At 42.2% G+C, this 14,133-nt stretch overlaps 5 protein-coding genes across 5 annotated transcripts; 2 read left to right on the forward strand and 3 right to left on the reverse strand.

Moving 5' to 3' along the window:
• Window positions 1-6: 6 nt before the first annotated feature.
• SAMD00019534_042340 (hypothetical protein) lies at window positions 7-1,275 on the reverse strand (the record flags this gene model as incomplete). Its single annotated transcript, XM_012900739.1, has 1 exon — window positions 7-1,275. The coding sequence occupies one exon, from the start codon at window positions 1,273-1,275 to the stop codon at window positions 7-9; it is 1,269 nt and encodes a 422-aa protein (XP_012756193.1).
• A 1,114-nt stretch (window positions 1,276-2,389) lies between these two features.
• SAMD00019534_042350 (hypothetical protein) lies at window positions 2,390-5,896 on the forward strand (the record flags this gene model as incomplete). Its single annotated transcript, XM_012900740.1, has 1 exon — window positions 2,390-5,896. A coding segment is annotated over one exon (3,507 nt), but the record flags the coding sequence as incomplete, so codon positions are not given.
• A 315-nt stretch (window positions 5,897-6,211) lies between these two features.
• Window positions 6,212-8,005, forward strand: SAMD00019534_042360 (hypothetical protein; the record flags this gene model as incomplete). Its single annotated transcript, XM_012900741.1, has 2 exons — window positions 6,212-6,927; window positions 6,994-8,005. The coding sequence occupies 2 exons, from the start codon at window positions 6,212-6,214 to the stop codon at window positions 8,003-8,005; spliced, it is 1,728 nt and encodes a 575-aa protein (XP_012756195.1).
• Window positions 8,006-8,125: 120 nt separating this feature from the next.
• On the reverse strand, window positions 8,126-11,189 carry SAMD00019534_042370 (hypothetical protein; the record flags this gene model as incomplete). Its single annotated transcript, XM_012900742.1, has 8 exons — window positions 8,126-8,352; window positions 8,411-8,867; window positions 8,946-9,242; window positions 9,310-9,414; window positions 9,791-10,233; window positions 10,280-10,681; window positions 10,841-10,963; window positions 11,060-11,189. Coding segments are annotated over 8 exons (2,184 nt in total), but the record flags the coding sequence as incomplete, so codon positions are not given.
• A 1,524-nt stretch (window positions 11,190-12,713) lies between these two features.
• On the reverse strand, window positions 12,714-13,865 carry SAMD00019534_042380 (hypothetical protein; the record flags this gene model as incomplete). Its single annotated transcript, XM_012900743.1, has 3 exons — window positions 12,714-12,881; window positions 12,961-13,470; window positions 13,539-13,865. Coding segments are annotated over 3 exons (1,005 nt in total), but the record flags the coding sequence as incomplete, so codon positions are not given.
• Window positions 13,866-14,133: the final 268 nt, after the last annotated feature.

Raw genomic sequence — 14,133 nt, forward strand, 5'->3', positions numbered from 1 at the left:
AATAGTTCACATGAAGCCTGGCGAGATACAGGGAGTGCAGGATGGTGGAGACGTGGGTAGAAGATGGACACAGATTGATGGAGTGGTCGTGGGTGGAGTGAGTGACCATTTCTGATTGGAGACATCCCATGCACAAGTTTGTAGATCAACAACAGCAGTGTTGTTATAGGGTACACATTGGCCATTGATTCCAGATATGAGCTGCCTTTCATCAAGTCGCCATTTGAAGCTGGGTGCCACTACCGCCGTGCATGGACTAAAGTATGATGTCACATTGTTTGTTGTCAAACAATATCCAGTGTTCAGATCTTTGATGGCGACAAAGTCTGCGCCCAGCCCATTTGGATAGGAGTACATCACAGCTTTTGTGGAAGTGGATGCGCATGTGTTTGTAACATTGGCAAACTTGAGTTGTGTTGGTGTTGTGTTGCCAACAGATAGACACATGTTGTACCTGTTGTATAATGGTCCGAGAATGGTGTAGACACGACCTACACTGTGGACGGCGTGAGATCTGTCGGAGGACACAGACATTCTGAATGGTATTTGTCCATTCCAGTTTGGAAATGGACCTGGCCACTTGAGTGTCACACTCTGTGTCATTGATTGTAGTACATTCCCATTCATATCCGTGGCTGATGGTGCAAAGAAGTATGACTTGGACATAGGGTACTCATCAAGACATCTTGGATATATTGTCCAAGTCCTGGCTGGCAGTATCCTGTAAGTGTTCATCTCTGAGTCCAAGACTGTGAATGATCCAATATTGATTGAGACCATATTATAAAGATTGGTAACTGATAAATAGAAGTAGGGATTGGGGTCTGATGGTCCTTGTACTCGTGTCACTGTAAACTCGATTGAGAACTCTGGGGTCCATGTCCAAGATGAAGTTAGACAATAACCTTGAGTTGTCGAAGATTGACAGTTTGTACCGAATAATTGTACTCGACCTTGGAGGTCAGCGGAGGAGATAATGAATGATGGTCCCTTCTTCTCCATCATCATTGTAAGGTAGTAGAAGTGTGATGAGCCACTGAAAGACACTTCACTTCCCCAACGGTATGCCGTGCTATAGTAGTCCCAAGGGTCAATTGAGCCATTATACCTTGTTTTGAATGAACTCAAAGTAGTGTTGGCGGGGAATGCAAACACAGCTTCAACTTGATGATCCTGTCCTTGGACAACTATGTCCAAAGAGATAATAAATAAAAATAATAATATTAAATGATTGTAAAACATTGTTTGAATAAATAATATTCTTTCTTTAATCATTTATTAATATTTATAGTGTCAAACATTGTATTATTTTAATAGTTATAATATATTATGCATGTGATAATAATAAAAATCTCTGATTCAATTTGACTATGTTGTACAATGTTGTGTATTTTGATTGATTGGGTGATGAAACGACGCCATAATATCGCCTCTTTCAAAGATTTTTATCTAAATTTATTTTAATTTATTGATTAGTTTTGTATTTATACTTTTTACATCATCAACCTGGTTGTAAAGAAGTAATAAATATATGTATTATTATCTTAGAATATCAAGTTTGTATCTGTATTGTGTCACTTGGACATCAATGTTATTCCCTGGTCTGCGCCCCAATTAACAAAAGGGGGTTGTTTGTTTGTTTTGATCTTATGGAACCCTTAAATATCTAAGGACTAGTTTAAGATAAAAGGTGTCACGATCGCATCACTCTTTATCAATCAATCAATCAAGCAATCAATAAATCAATCAGTAAACACTTATATATATATTTATAATGACAGACTATAAAACACTAGATGATGAAGATGATGTTGAGGATAGTGTACAATTAGATACGATATCACCTCAAGATGTACCACAAGACACTGATCATTCACATTCATACTCAACTTATAATGAATACTATGATCGAAGTAGATTCAATGATCCCACTCCAGAGTTGGAATCAAATTGGTTATCAAGAGTATGATGATTCACACTTCGATCAATCGGCAATCACTTACTCCATTACATTATAGTTGACATTTAGATGGGTACATCAGACATTGTTCCGTGGATATCATCATACACTTGAACTTAATGATATACCTGATTTGGATCCTGTTATTCATGTCAAGAACTCACACAAACATATGAATAACATTGACTTCAAACCAAGCCAACCCTTACTCAGACAGATTTATTCCAACTTTACCAATCGTTCCAAGAAGATACCAATAATCAAACTCATCCATGTCCTCGCCTCAATCGCAACACCATTACTCCTCCGAAGGTATGATCATTTTTGAGTGGCTGGATCTATTCCACCCCCATCATCACTCACACCCACTCAATCAACTCAAATAGTTACATCGACTTCATCAATGGTGTACATGGATGGCCAAGTTATTATGGATGGCTGCTGTGCTTCGGAATATTTATATCAACTTGTTGCCAAACAATGAGTTTACACCATGCTTATTGGTTTGGAACAAAGTTGTCAATTGAGGTGCGTGGTTCATTGATCGGGACAATGTATAGGAAGATGTTAAGATTGAATCATACATCTAGGACAAAGTATACTGGCAAGATAATCAATCTTATAACTATGGATGCTGGAAATGTTGGCGAATACTTCTGGACATCATATTGTGATGTACTCATACATCCACTTCATATCATTTTGCTACTACTCCTACTATGTTATATCATTGGACCATCTGGCTTGGTTGGATTCGCGACATTAGGCATATTCCTACCTCTAACAACATTCTTCAACACGAGAAAGAATCGATACTTTACTCAAACAATGGGTCACTCTGACAAGAGAATCAAGATAATCAGCGAGTTCATATGTGGCATCAGATTCCTAAAGTTGTACAACTGGGAGCGATACTTCTTTGATCGATGTGATGTCGAGCGTAACAAACAACTCGATTCGAGTAGGACCCAGTTGATGTATTATGTGATCGATCAAACATTTGCAAGCATGTCCAATCTCGTAGTATTGTTGGCTACATTTGGAACATACATTGGTGTTGGCAACACACTCACTGCTCAGACTGCATTCCCTGCACTCACCATACTATACGGACTAAGAACACCACTCTACATGTGGACATTTGTTCTCCAAAAGATGTTACAGATGATGGCCAGTACCAAGCGTATCGAGGAGTTCCTTCAAGCACCCGAAGTAGCAGCCACCTCGTCACCATCAGATTCATCAGATGGTGTTTCGATCAAAGATAGCGAGTTCACATGGAATGATCAATCCATCAATGATTTCCAAGACAAGGATAGCTCAAGCTTGTTGAGCATGGAATCATCCCACTCACATTCAAACTCAGTTCTAAAAGGTATCAACTTTGAACCCCCAAAGGGCAAGTTGACGGTCATTGTTGGAAGGGTTGGTGAGGGCAAGTCAAGTTTGGTCTCGGCAATATTGGGAGAGATCAAGATGGTTGCTGGAAGCGTGGCTAGACCGGAGTCAGTTGGATATACACCTCAAGTACCTTGGATATTAAGTGGAACAGTTAGAGATAATATCCTGTTTGGTAGACCTTTGGACTGGAAGAGATACAAGGATGTCTTGGAGGCATGTTGTTTGAAAGTTGATTTGGTCGACTTCCCAATGAAAGACTTGTCAGAGATAGGAGAGAAGGGTATCAGTCTATCAGGTGGCCAGAAACAACGAATATCTCTAGCACGATGTCTCTATGCTAATACCGATGTCATTGTGATGGATGAACCACTCTCGGCTGTTGATGCAGAGGTTGGCAAACACCTCTTTGAAGAATGCATTCAAGGAATGATGAGTGGACGCACACGGATCCTTGTCACCCATCAGATCCAATTCATCTCATCTGCCGATCACATTGTAGTCATTGAACAAGGACGTCTCATTCAAGGTACCTACGATCAACTCCAGTCCAAAGGCATTGACTTTGAGGAGATTATGAATACCAAATTTGGTGGTGGTGTAGGTTTGGGTGTGGAACCATCCCATCCTCCTGCTACCAGTGACCCTCTCACCAATTCAGTGGACCAGGTCAAACATATTGACATCAATGATTGTGTTGTGATTGACCAATCAATTATACATGATCCAGTCAATGAACTAAGAGCCAAGTTGATCACAGTTGAGGAGAGGAACAAGGGAGAGATTGGCAAGTCAACATACATCCCATACTTCAAATCAGGTGGACCTACAATACTTTACATCTTTGTGTTCCTAGCCTATCTCTGTGCCCAACTCGCCAGTCAATCAGCAGACTATTGGTTACTAATTTGGACGAGTAATAATGGTGAATCCAAACATTATCTTATGATCTATGGATTGATCATCGCCATATTTGGAATATTGGTCTGCGTCAAGATGACATCGATATCATACATGACATGGAATGCATCCAAGAAGCTACATCATACCATGATGCATAGTGTATTCAATTCACCAACGACATTCTTTGATAGTAACCCATCTGGCCGCATACTTAATCGATTCTCCAAGGATATTGGCGACCTTGACTATGCCCTACTCGAATCAATCAATGACGTGGTGTCCTGTGGCACATCATTCCTCATCGCCCTGGCATTGATGGCATACCTCACGCCCTACATCCTAATCCCCGTCTGCCTCCTCTCTTTGTATTACTACCAGATACAAAAGTTCTACCGCCACTCAAGTCGTGAACTCAAAAGAATGGACTCAATCTCGAGAAGTCCCATCTTTGGCCATGTCAGCGAATCATTCAATGGTCTGTCATCCATCCGAGTGTTTGGACAACAACAACGCTTTGTTGACACCTTTGATCAACATGTCGATCTGAACCTGCGCATATTCTACCATGCCTACTCGGTCAACCGATGGCTGGGCATGAACCTGGAACTGATGACAGGTCTCATGGTACTCTCCGCATCAATTATCGCCATGCTCACCGCCAGCTACTCTCCCAGTGTCGCGGGAATCGTGGTAACCTCAGCCATTGGCATCACTGGAATGCTCAATATCGCCATTCGCCAATACTCAGAGTTGGAGGTGAGGATGAACTCGGTGGAGCGCATCCTCGAGTATGTCCAGCTTCCTCGTGAGGGTGCAAGAGTGGTCGCGGACAACCGACCAGACGAGGGATGGCCGAACAGAGGTGAGATTGAGTTCAAGAACATTGAGGTGCGATATCGTCCCAACCTGGAGCCCAGCTTACGAGACATCAACCTGTCGATTGGAGCCGGCAATAAGATTGGCATTGTCGGTCGCACTGGCGCTGGCAAGAGCACGATTGGTCTCACACTCTTCCGCCTCGTGGAGCCTTGCAAGGGAGCGATATACATCGATGGCGTGGACATCACAAAGATTGGACTGGACGATTTGCGAGGCAAACTATGTGTCATCCCCCAAGACCCATTCATCTTCTCGGGTACAGTTCGCATGAACATCGATCCATTCAATGAGCACACAGACTTGGATCTCTGGCAGGCATTGGAGAAAGTCAATATGAAGCATGTTGTCGAGTCAATGCCAATGAAGTTGGATGGTACATTGGAGGAAGGAGGTGATGGCTTCTCTGTAGGCCAGAAACAACTACTATGTCTTGTTCGCGCACTCTTGAACAAGTCACCTGTTATCTTGATGGATGAGGCCACTGCCTCTTTGGACTATGCTACCGATGCTTTGATCAAACGAGTGATTGAGACCAACTTCAAAGATCGAACTGTATTGACTATAGCACATAGATTGGATACCATCATTGACAGTGACCTAATAGTAGTCGTAGATCGTGGACAAGTTGTTGAGTATGATAGTCCAAACAACCTACTCAATCTCCAACCAGATAGTAGATTCAAACAACTTGTCAATGCTCAATCTAATGTATTATCATTACGTCATGGTAATGGTATTGGTAACAGTTCACCAGATAGATAGATAATAAATTGACCCCCACCATTGAGCTTATGGCGCGGAAACTCCGTTACCATCACATTGGCCGCATTAAATTTTATCTTGAACATCAACCCCTTTGGGACGAGCGATCATCGGAGCACCAATTTTATTCGGAACCCACTCCTACTTCACTTCACTTCATCTCCAACACATTCACTATCTCATTTATTACTATACATTCATACAGATAAAGATAAAGATATGTTAGATAGTATAATTGTAAAGAACTTACATGTTCAAGCAGTGATTGGCGTGAATGCCAATGAGAGGAATATTAAACAGAATATAGTGATGACGTTGAAGTTGTATAAGGACTTGTCATCATGTGGTCAATCAGACTTGGTCAGCGAGACTATATCATATAGTACTCTGTCAAAGTCTGTTGTGGCATACGTCGAATCATCACATCATTATACATTAGAAGCTCTGGCAACGGGTGTGGCTCGCACCTGTTGTCTGGGATTCGGTGTGGAGCGCGTCAAGGTTCTGGTCGAGAAGCCTGGCGCCGTCAAGCTGGCCAAGTGGCCTGGTGTGCGCATCGAGAGAACATTACAATACTTCAAGGATCACGTCAGTCTGGAGATACCATCGACCGTCGAGCAGACTAAGGGCAACATGAGTGGACACAACATTGCCTACCTCGCACTCGGCTCAAACATGGGCGACCGCTTCAAGAATGTGATCGACGCATTGGACGCGCTGTCCAAGTTCTCGCACGTGCAGACCACGTCGTTCATGTATGAGTCGGACCCGGCCTACTTTGTCGACCAGGACTGCTTCCTCAATTGCTGCTGTCGCATCTCCACGTCGCTCAATCCACACGAGCTACTGGGCAAGCTCAAAGAGATCGAGGTGGCAATGGGCAGACAAGAGACCTTTAGAAATGGCCCTCGTCCAATCGACCTCGACATCATATACTACAACAACATCGTTCTCAAGTCAGAGACCTTGGAGATACCTCACAAGCTCATGTGGGAGCGTGACTTTGTACTTGTTCCCCTTGCAGAGTATGTTCCAGTCACTCCTTCAATCACTTGATCACACACTTACAATCATACCTTTGCTCTCTCTAGCATCGCACCAAACTACATTCATCCATCAATGCATATCACTACCAATCAGATGAAGATCAACTTGAGCTCACCAACAACAATCAGAAAGGTTATGCGCGTCAATAAGTCACTCTGGCAATGGAACACAAAGACATTCATTATGGGTATTTTGAACGTAACTCCAGACAGTTTCTCTGATGGTGGACTGTTTTCTGGCGTGGACACTGCATTGAACCAAGCAAACAAATTGATAAAGGACGGCGCACACATCATTGATATCGGCGGACAGTCGACATATCCTGGCGCCAAGCAGATCACACCACAGGAGGAGCTCGACCGTGTCATCCCCATCATCAAGAGGATACGCCAGGAGCATCCCGACATCCCCCTGTCCATCGACACTTATCATGCCATCGTCGCCAGCAAGGCCATTGAAGCAGGATGCAACATCATCAATGACGTCACAGGAGGCATTAGAGACCCCGCCATCATTGATGTGGCCAGGAAGGAGAGAGTGCCAATCATCATCAACCACGATCGTCCAACTCAACAGTTCTTGCAGCAACAGCACATTAAGCAGCAGGCTGAGGCCAATGGAGTGGAGCCAGACTTCTCCACAATCGACTCATCACCAGACATTATTGAGATTGTCGATTCATTCTTCACTGAGCGCGTACAGAGTCTGTTGGCATCAGGCCTACATCTGTGGCAGATTATCCTGGACCCAGGTCTTGGATTCTCAAAGACCTACGATCAGTCTATCGATCTAATTCGTCGTGGTGGCGAGCTAGTTAAGCGTGGCTTCCCACTACTGATTGGACCATCGCGTAAAGGATTCATTGGTGCCACAATCGCCAAGTGTGAGAACAGCAAGATTGTTCCAGATGCCAAGAGTTCACGACGACTCTGGGGCACAGCAGCATGCTGTTGTGTCAGTGCCGGATGGGGAGTCCACATCATCAGAATCCATGATGTATCCGAGATCAAGGACACAATGTTAATCGCAGACACAATCTACAAATCAAAGAAGTGAGCTAGTGATTGGTTGATCAATCATTATAATTAAATTTAAAGCGCAAATATTAAAATATAAATATATATATATTGTAAATATTGTTATCACAACACTGAGTGACCGTCCCAGGGCTCAACTATGTAGCTTGCCCTTTGATGACCTTGTTGTCTTTGGTGACTGTGATCGATGCAACATCTTCTGGAGGTTTGCTCTCTTCATCTCATTGCTGGCTTCCCTTATTTCCTTTATCCACTCCTCCTTCTCCTCTGGTTTGGAACTACACAGCACTGCTCCATTCTCATTCCTATCCATCTCTCTATTGCTCCAGAATATTCTAAATGAGTTCTCAATGTCTAATTGATTGTATAAATGTAAGTTGTACTGAATGATTGATTGATTGAAAGAATGAATGAATGAACATACCTGGTACATCTACAACCTTGACCTCGAGAAGTGGAACGGTCTTCTTGACATAGTACTTCCTCTTCTTTTGTTTGGTGATGTAGAGATAGTCGTTGAAGAGCAGGATGTATCGATATTGTGACACCTTTTTGTTCTTGTTGAACTCCATCATCAATCCCTCGCGGAGTAACTGTCGAGCTCCATTGTGTAGTTGGAATCCATCTTGCAATCCCATAACTTTATCCTGTAGTTGATGTGCTTTGGCCAAGTTCTCTGCACTCCTCTTTGATTCATTCAGTAGGTCCACCACTGTCTTGGTCCTCCTCAGTGAATCATTGATTGCACTACGCTCCATTGGATCTGAGGTATGTGATAAAAGGTCGGTCAACAATAATATATATCTTGGTATTCTCTGTATAGGTCTAATTAAATATGATTCCAATGTCTCGCTCTTGCATTGATCAGAGAATTGACATTTCTATTCATGATGTATGGTGCAAACTAGGTTAAAAAACTGCTGAATTTCCAAATGGAGACTCCATTTGAGTTAACTTACATCAAGGAACTCTTTGAATCTTGGAATCTTTGCCCTGTTCTCGTGTATCAGGTCCATTGCCCTATTGAATCCATTGATGTAGTGTCGATACTCTGGAATGGTTGCGTGTTGATCCCATAGCCATTGGAAGGAACTGGCAACCTCCATCACGTCGCCTTCTGGTATTGATCTCAACTTCTTTAGGAATTCACAGTTGACTCTAAACACCTTGTCAATGTTTGTAAATATATTATCCACAAGATCCTTGTGTAATATTGGTGGACTTGATGGGGCAACAACTAATGGATTATAATATACCTGAATCATGATTGAATGTTGAGTGAGTATGTGTAATGGAACATTCTCCGGAATTATTAAAACATACTCTAATGCAAACATTGATTGAATATATGAATGCTTGCTCTGTGTCGATAATCTCCTTGATGATCTTGCCACGTCGGAAACTTGTGTTCTCATCTTCCAGCATCTGAGGAACTACTGCGGTGTCCTCACTTGTGATGGAGTCGCGCAGTTGTGGTGTCACACACTCAGAGTACTCTGACCTCTCACTCAGTACACTGGTCTGATTGATTGGCGATGGTGACAATGACATTGATGGTCCCATACTGTCTGTCGGACAGAAATCTGATATATCCTCCTTGATACTGAGCTCTGTTGGTTCCAACATGTGATGTGGCAGTGAAACTGGAATGTTCATATTCTCCAATGCCTTTAACAATGACTCCCTGACCTGATGATCTGGATAATCCACCAGTAGCTCTGTGAACATATCATGGCATGATGTTAATGATAACAAATATCGACATGTTTCTGAAGTGTTGGAGGGTGTATATTGTTAGTTTGGTATTTGATTGATTGAGGTTGATGGGAAACATACCATCTATACACATGTTGGCGGTCAATAATGAGATGGCAATGATGAACTGAGGATTGGTCCTGATTTCATCTTCCTTGAGCAACTCGCAAAGACCCTCGACTAGTAGTTTGGAATGTAGAACAGTCCTTATCTCAGGATTGGAGGACAAGTTGGCCAAACAACTGATACTCAGTGCCTTGATACTGATTGGTGAGCTCATTGAAACTGCACACTCAATCAAAGGTGTGATTGCGCCAGAGTCCAAAATAGGTCGTTCAGTCTCCTCTGTCAAAGATAGGTTGATAAGAATTGATACAACCTGTTCCTTGATCGTCAAAGGTGTTGTAGGTGATGAGAGGAATGATGTCAAATGTCCAAGAACTCCAGAAATAGCTATAATCCTCCGAATGAGTGCTGTTTGATTGGGTACAAGTTAGTGATTGGGTGAGTGAGCCAGGGAGATGATGGGTGAACTTACGATGATATATTGAGAGTACATGGATGATGGAGATAAGTGACTGTATCAACTCTTTTGGGAGAGCAGAGTATTGGCAACTGAGTATTGAGGTTATGTTTTGGATGGCACCACTGTGACATACAGCCTTTTGATGGTCAAGATAGTCATTGCATGTGTCCTTGTGTAATAGGTTCCTCAGTGGAACTGCTGATAGTATGATCAATGTATGATTGTTTCGCTTGATGAATGATATTAATGTCTCGACAACACCATGCTCCGCCAGTAGACTGGTGTGCTCTGGACATAATGACAGATTGGTCAGCACCCATAATGCCTTCTCAGCAATATCCTGATTCTCTGATGATAACAACTCCATAACACTCTGTAATAAATCCGACTTGAATACCTTGGCACAATTATCACCTGATCGATTGAGTTTGTCAATAATATATGTTAGTCTCTGTCTCTCTTGATGTCTTCGAAATATATTCATAATAGGATGTTTGGCTGATTGTGATTGATTGATTGATTGATTGAATGATGGATGGATGTGAAGTGGATGGATGTAATGTGGACGTTTACTATTTAGACATAAATGACTGAGTAACCATGTGGATAGCATCTGTATTACTTCGTTGCTAGAGTGTATCAGTTGTTTGAGTTGTTTAGGTCCCACCATGGAGAATAGTAATACCTGGATCGAGCCTGGATGGGGGTGGGTGATTGATCAATCGCATTCGTCAGGGTTAGGTCAGTCAACCAGTCACTGATCAATTCCAATCTTCGATGATCATAACATACTGTCGGCTGATCCATTGATGAGGTATCGCAGACAGTTCTCCTGGATCGAAGCATCTGACGAAGATAGCTTCTCTGCACTGCTCTTTAGCCTTTCCATCATATTGTTGTTGCTTAGGTTGATGATGATGGAATATTGTTTTTTGTTGTTGTTCCTGTATGTATGATGTTGTTGATTAATGATGATGATGATGAGGTTGAAGTGTTGTGGATTGAATAATTAGACTCTTAATCTATTATTATTGTTGAGTAACCTCTGGTTGTTGCTATGTATCTGTATCTGTATCTGTATTTGGTCCAAATGGAGTGTGTATATGTTTGTGTGTGGCAGCGCTCTACAATTCGTCTTCCAGACTATCCAGCTGCTTGCAGGGCAGTATCATTATGATGCTCCTCAAGGGTATAGTGCTGTCTTCTGTTCTTGTTTGTTGGTGTGAAATGTTATCAACTCCTCAATGTCTGGATGATGTCTTCCTGTTTCGACTGCTCCTTCAACTCTGGATTAAATTATTTGATTGATTGATTGAATAATTGTTGTTATAATTGGAATTGGGCTTGATATTTGATTGATTGATTGATTGATGTGCACTATTCTATTCTCTATGAATGAATGAATGAGTGTACCTGTATTTAGTTAGTCTATGTTATGTTATGCTTGTTACTATAACAACTAGTTGGATGGCTGGATGGATGGATGGTAGGATGGATGATCAGCTGAACTCCATTACTCACTATCCTCCGACAATATGTCCGTTCATCGGTGATCACCATCCAACCTGGCCTGCCAGTCAAGCCTGCCGGCCGGCTATCATCACCACTCACACATTTCTTACCGTACCATTAACAACGTGATTAAGGGTTGATGTTGTTGTTGTGCTGGCTTGCTATTTCGAGTTGGTTCTATATTTATCTATCTCTCCAGTCTCCCTTTAAATTAATTATTATTATTTATATTATTTAATTATGTGATGTATGTATGTTGTATGTATATGTTTGATTGATTGTATTGGGTGAGTGATGATTATCGCGATCACCTTTGTCCACTTACTATTTCACATCATCATCATATTCATAAAGTGATCAAATAGAAGCCGGCTAAGCTTGATGCCAGACTGAGGTGATAGGTAGTAGGTAGGAGGACCAGGAAGGAATGAATGATTGAACGAACATACACATACACTTTCCAACCAATGAACCAACACCATCTATCTCAACACACAACAACAACACTGTTGTTGGTTGGTTGACTGTTGTAATAATGATGAATATCTAAAGGGACACACTGTTGCGCGTATAAGAGATAAGATAATCAGAGAGTGTTACATCTTACATCACTGAGTAGGGGGTGAGTGTGAGTGGGGGCTGTGGTCATGTGATTGATTGATGTGTTAGTGATTAGTGGTGAGTGATTGAGTAGATGGAGTGTAGTGACCACTCTGATTGGATGATTGGTATTGTGTTTGGTGGGCCACAACCTATCTATCTATCTACAATCAAATAGATCGATTAGAGTACAAAGAGGCAAACAAAAAACACACACTGATTGTCGAAGCCTAGACGAATGATTGACATCACGTGACCAGGTCATTCATTTGAATGTTTAATCAACTTATCCTTACTCTCTCTCTCTCTCTATCTACACGCCACTCTTTCATCAATGCTTCATAACAAGGACTGATCTGAATCTGACCTTGTTGTTCAATGCCTTGGCAAGGGCCTCAGGTGCTTTCTCAAGAGGGAATGTCTCAATCATTGGTGTGACATCATTGATCTGCGCAAACCTCATGGTCTCCTCAGAGTCTCTGGAGTCTCCACTTGGCCATCCCTATTGTTCATTATGAATGTTAGGATTGCTCCATTCCTCGCCCCAACTACAACGATCAAGCCACAACATGAGTACTTACACCAATAGATTGTTTCTTTCCAATCAGTTGAAGACAGGAAACACTCAATGGCTCTTGAGCAGCGGCAAGGACCAACAACTTGCCACCAACAGCTAGGGTTGGAATGACAGACTCGATGGTCTTGGCATGTGGAGTGGTTGCCACAATCATCTTTGGTGAAAAGGCGGTCAACTTTTGAATGGCATCTGGTTGCGATCCATCAATGTAGTGATGCGCACCAAGGTCTCTGGCCAACTTCTCCTTGTCAGCACCGGAGCTGTGAGCAACAACCTCGTAACCCATCCTTCTTGCAAACTGGATGGCAAGATGTCCCAGTCCTCCAATACCAAGAATACACACAACAGATCCCACCTTGATATGTTGATGTCGAATAGAGTTGAACACCGTGATTCCAGCGCACATAAGTGGTCCAGCCTGCTCAAATGGCAGATTATCTGGTATCCTAGCAAGGGCATCCAATGGGGCGACCATATACTCTGCGAATCCTCCATCATAATGGATTCCACATACCTTGATGATGATTAATGTTAGTCAATGACATAAAATTGTTAGATTGTTGGATATATTGTCATTCTTACCTTTCCTTCTGTACAGCAAACCCAGTCATCTTCACGACAAGCCTTGCAATGTCCACAATGACCTCCGAACCAACCAACTCCAACCTTGTCTCCGACCTTAAAGCCAGTGACACCCTCTCCCAACTGGTCGATAACACCACCGACCTCGTGTCCTGGAGTCCTCGGGTATGTAATACCCGGGATACCATACTTTCCGAATGTGTCCGAATGACAAATTCCACAAGCAACAATCTTAATCCTAACCTGATCCTTTCCAGGCTTTGGAATAGGTACTTCCACTAACTTCAAATCCTCTCCCTTATTAGCATACTGTACAGCTTTCATCATTTTTTACTGGTTATTAATATTTGTTGTAATAATTATTAATATTACTACTATTGAATTATTTGTATGATATTATCTCTTGTTGATTATATTAGTTGTTGTTCAAATTGAACTGTTTGAGTGACAGTGAAGAAGAGATGGAATTAATGTGTTCATTCATCTGGATACTTGTTGGAAATGGATGCATAGGCTAAAGAGGATGGGGTACAGATAGTGTGGGAGTGAACATCAAACGACGCCCAAGATACCACATAAAACCAAATCTAGTATC

The sequence above is a fragment of the Acytostelium subglobosum genome, assembly GCF_000787575.1.
Source record: "Acytostelium subglobosum LB1 DNA, scaffold: scaffold7, whole genome shotgun sequence".
NCBI lineage: Eukaryota > Evosea > Eumycetozoa > Acytosteliales > Acytosteliaceae > Acytostelium > Acytostelium subglobosum.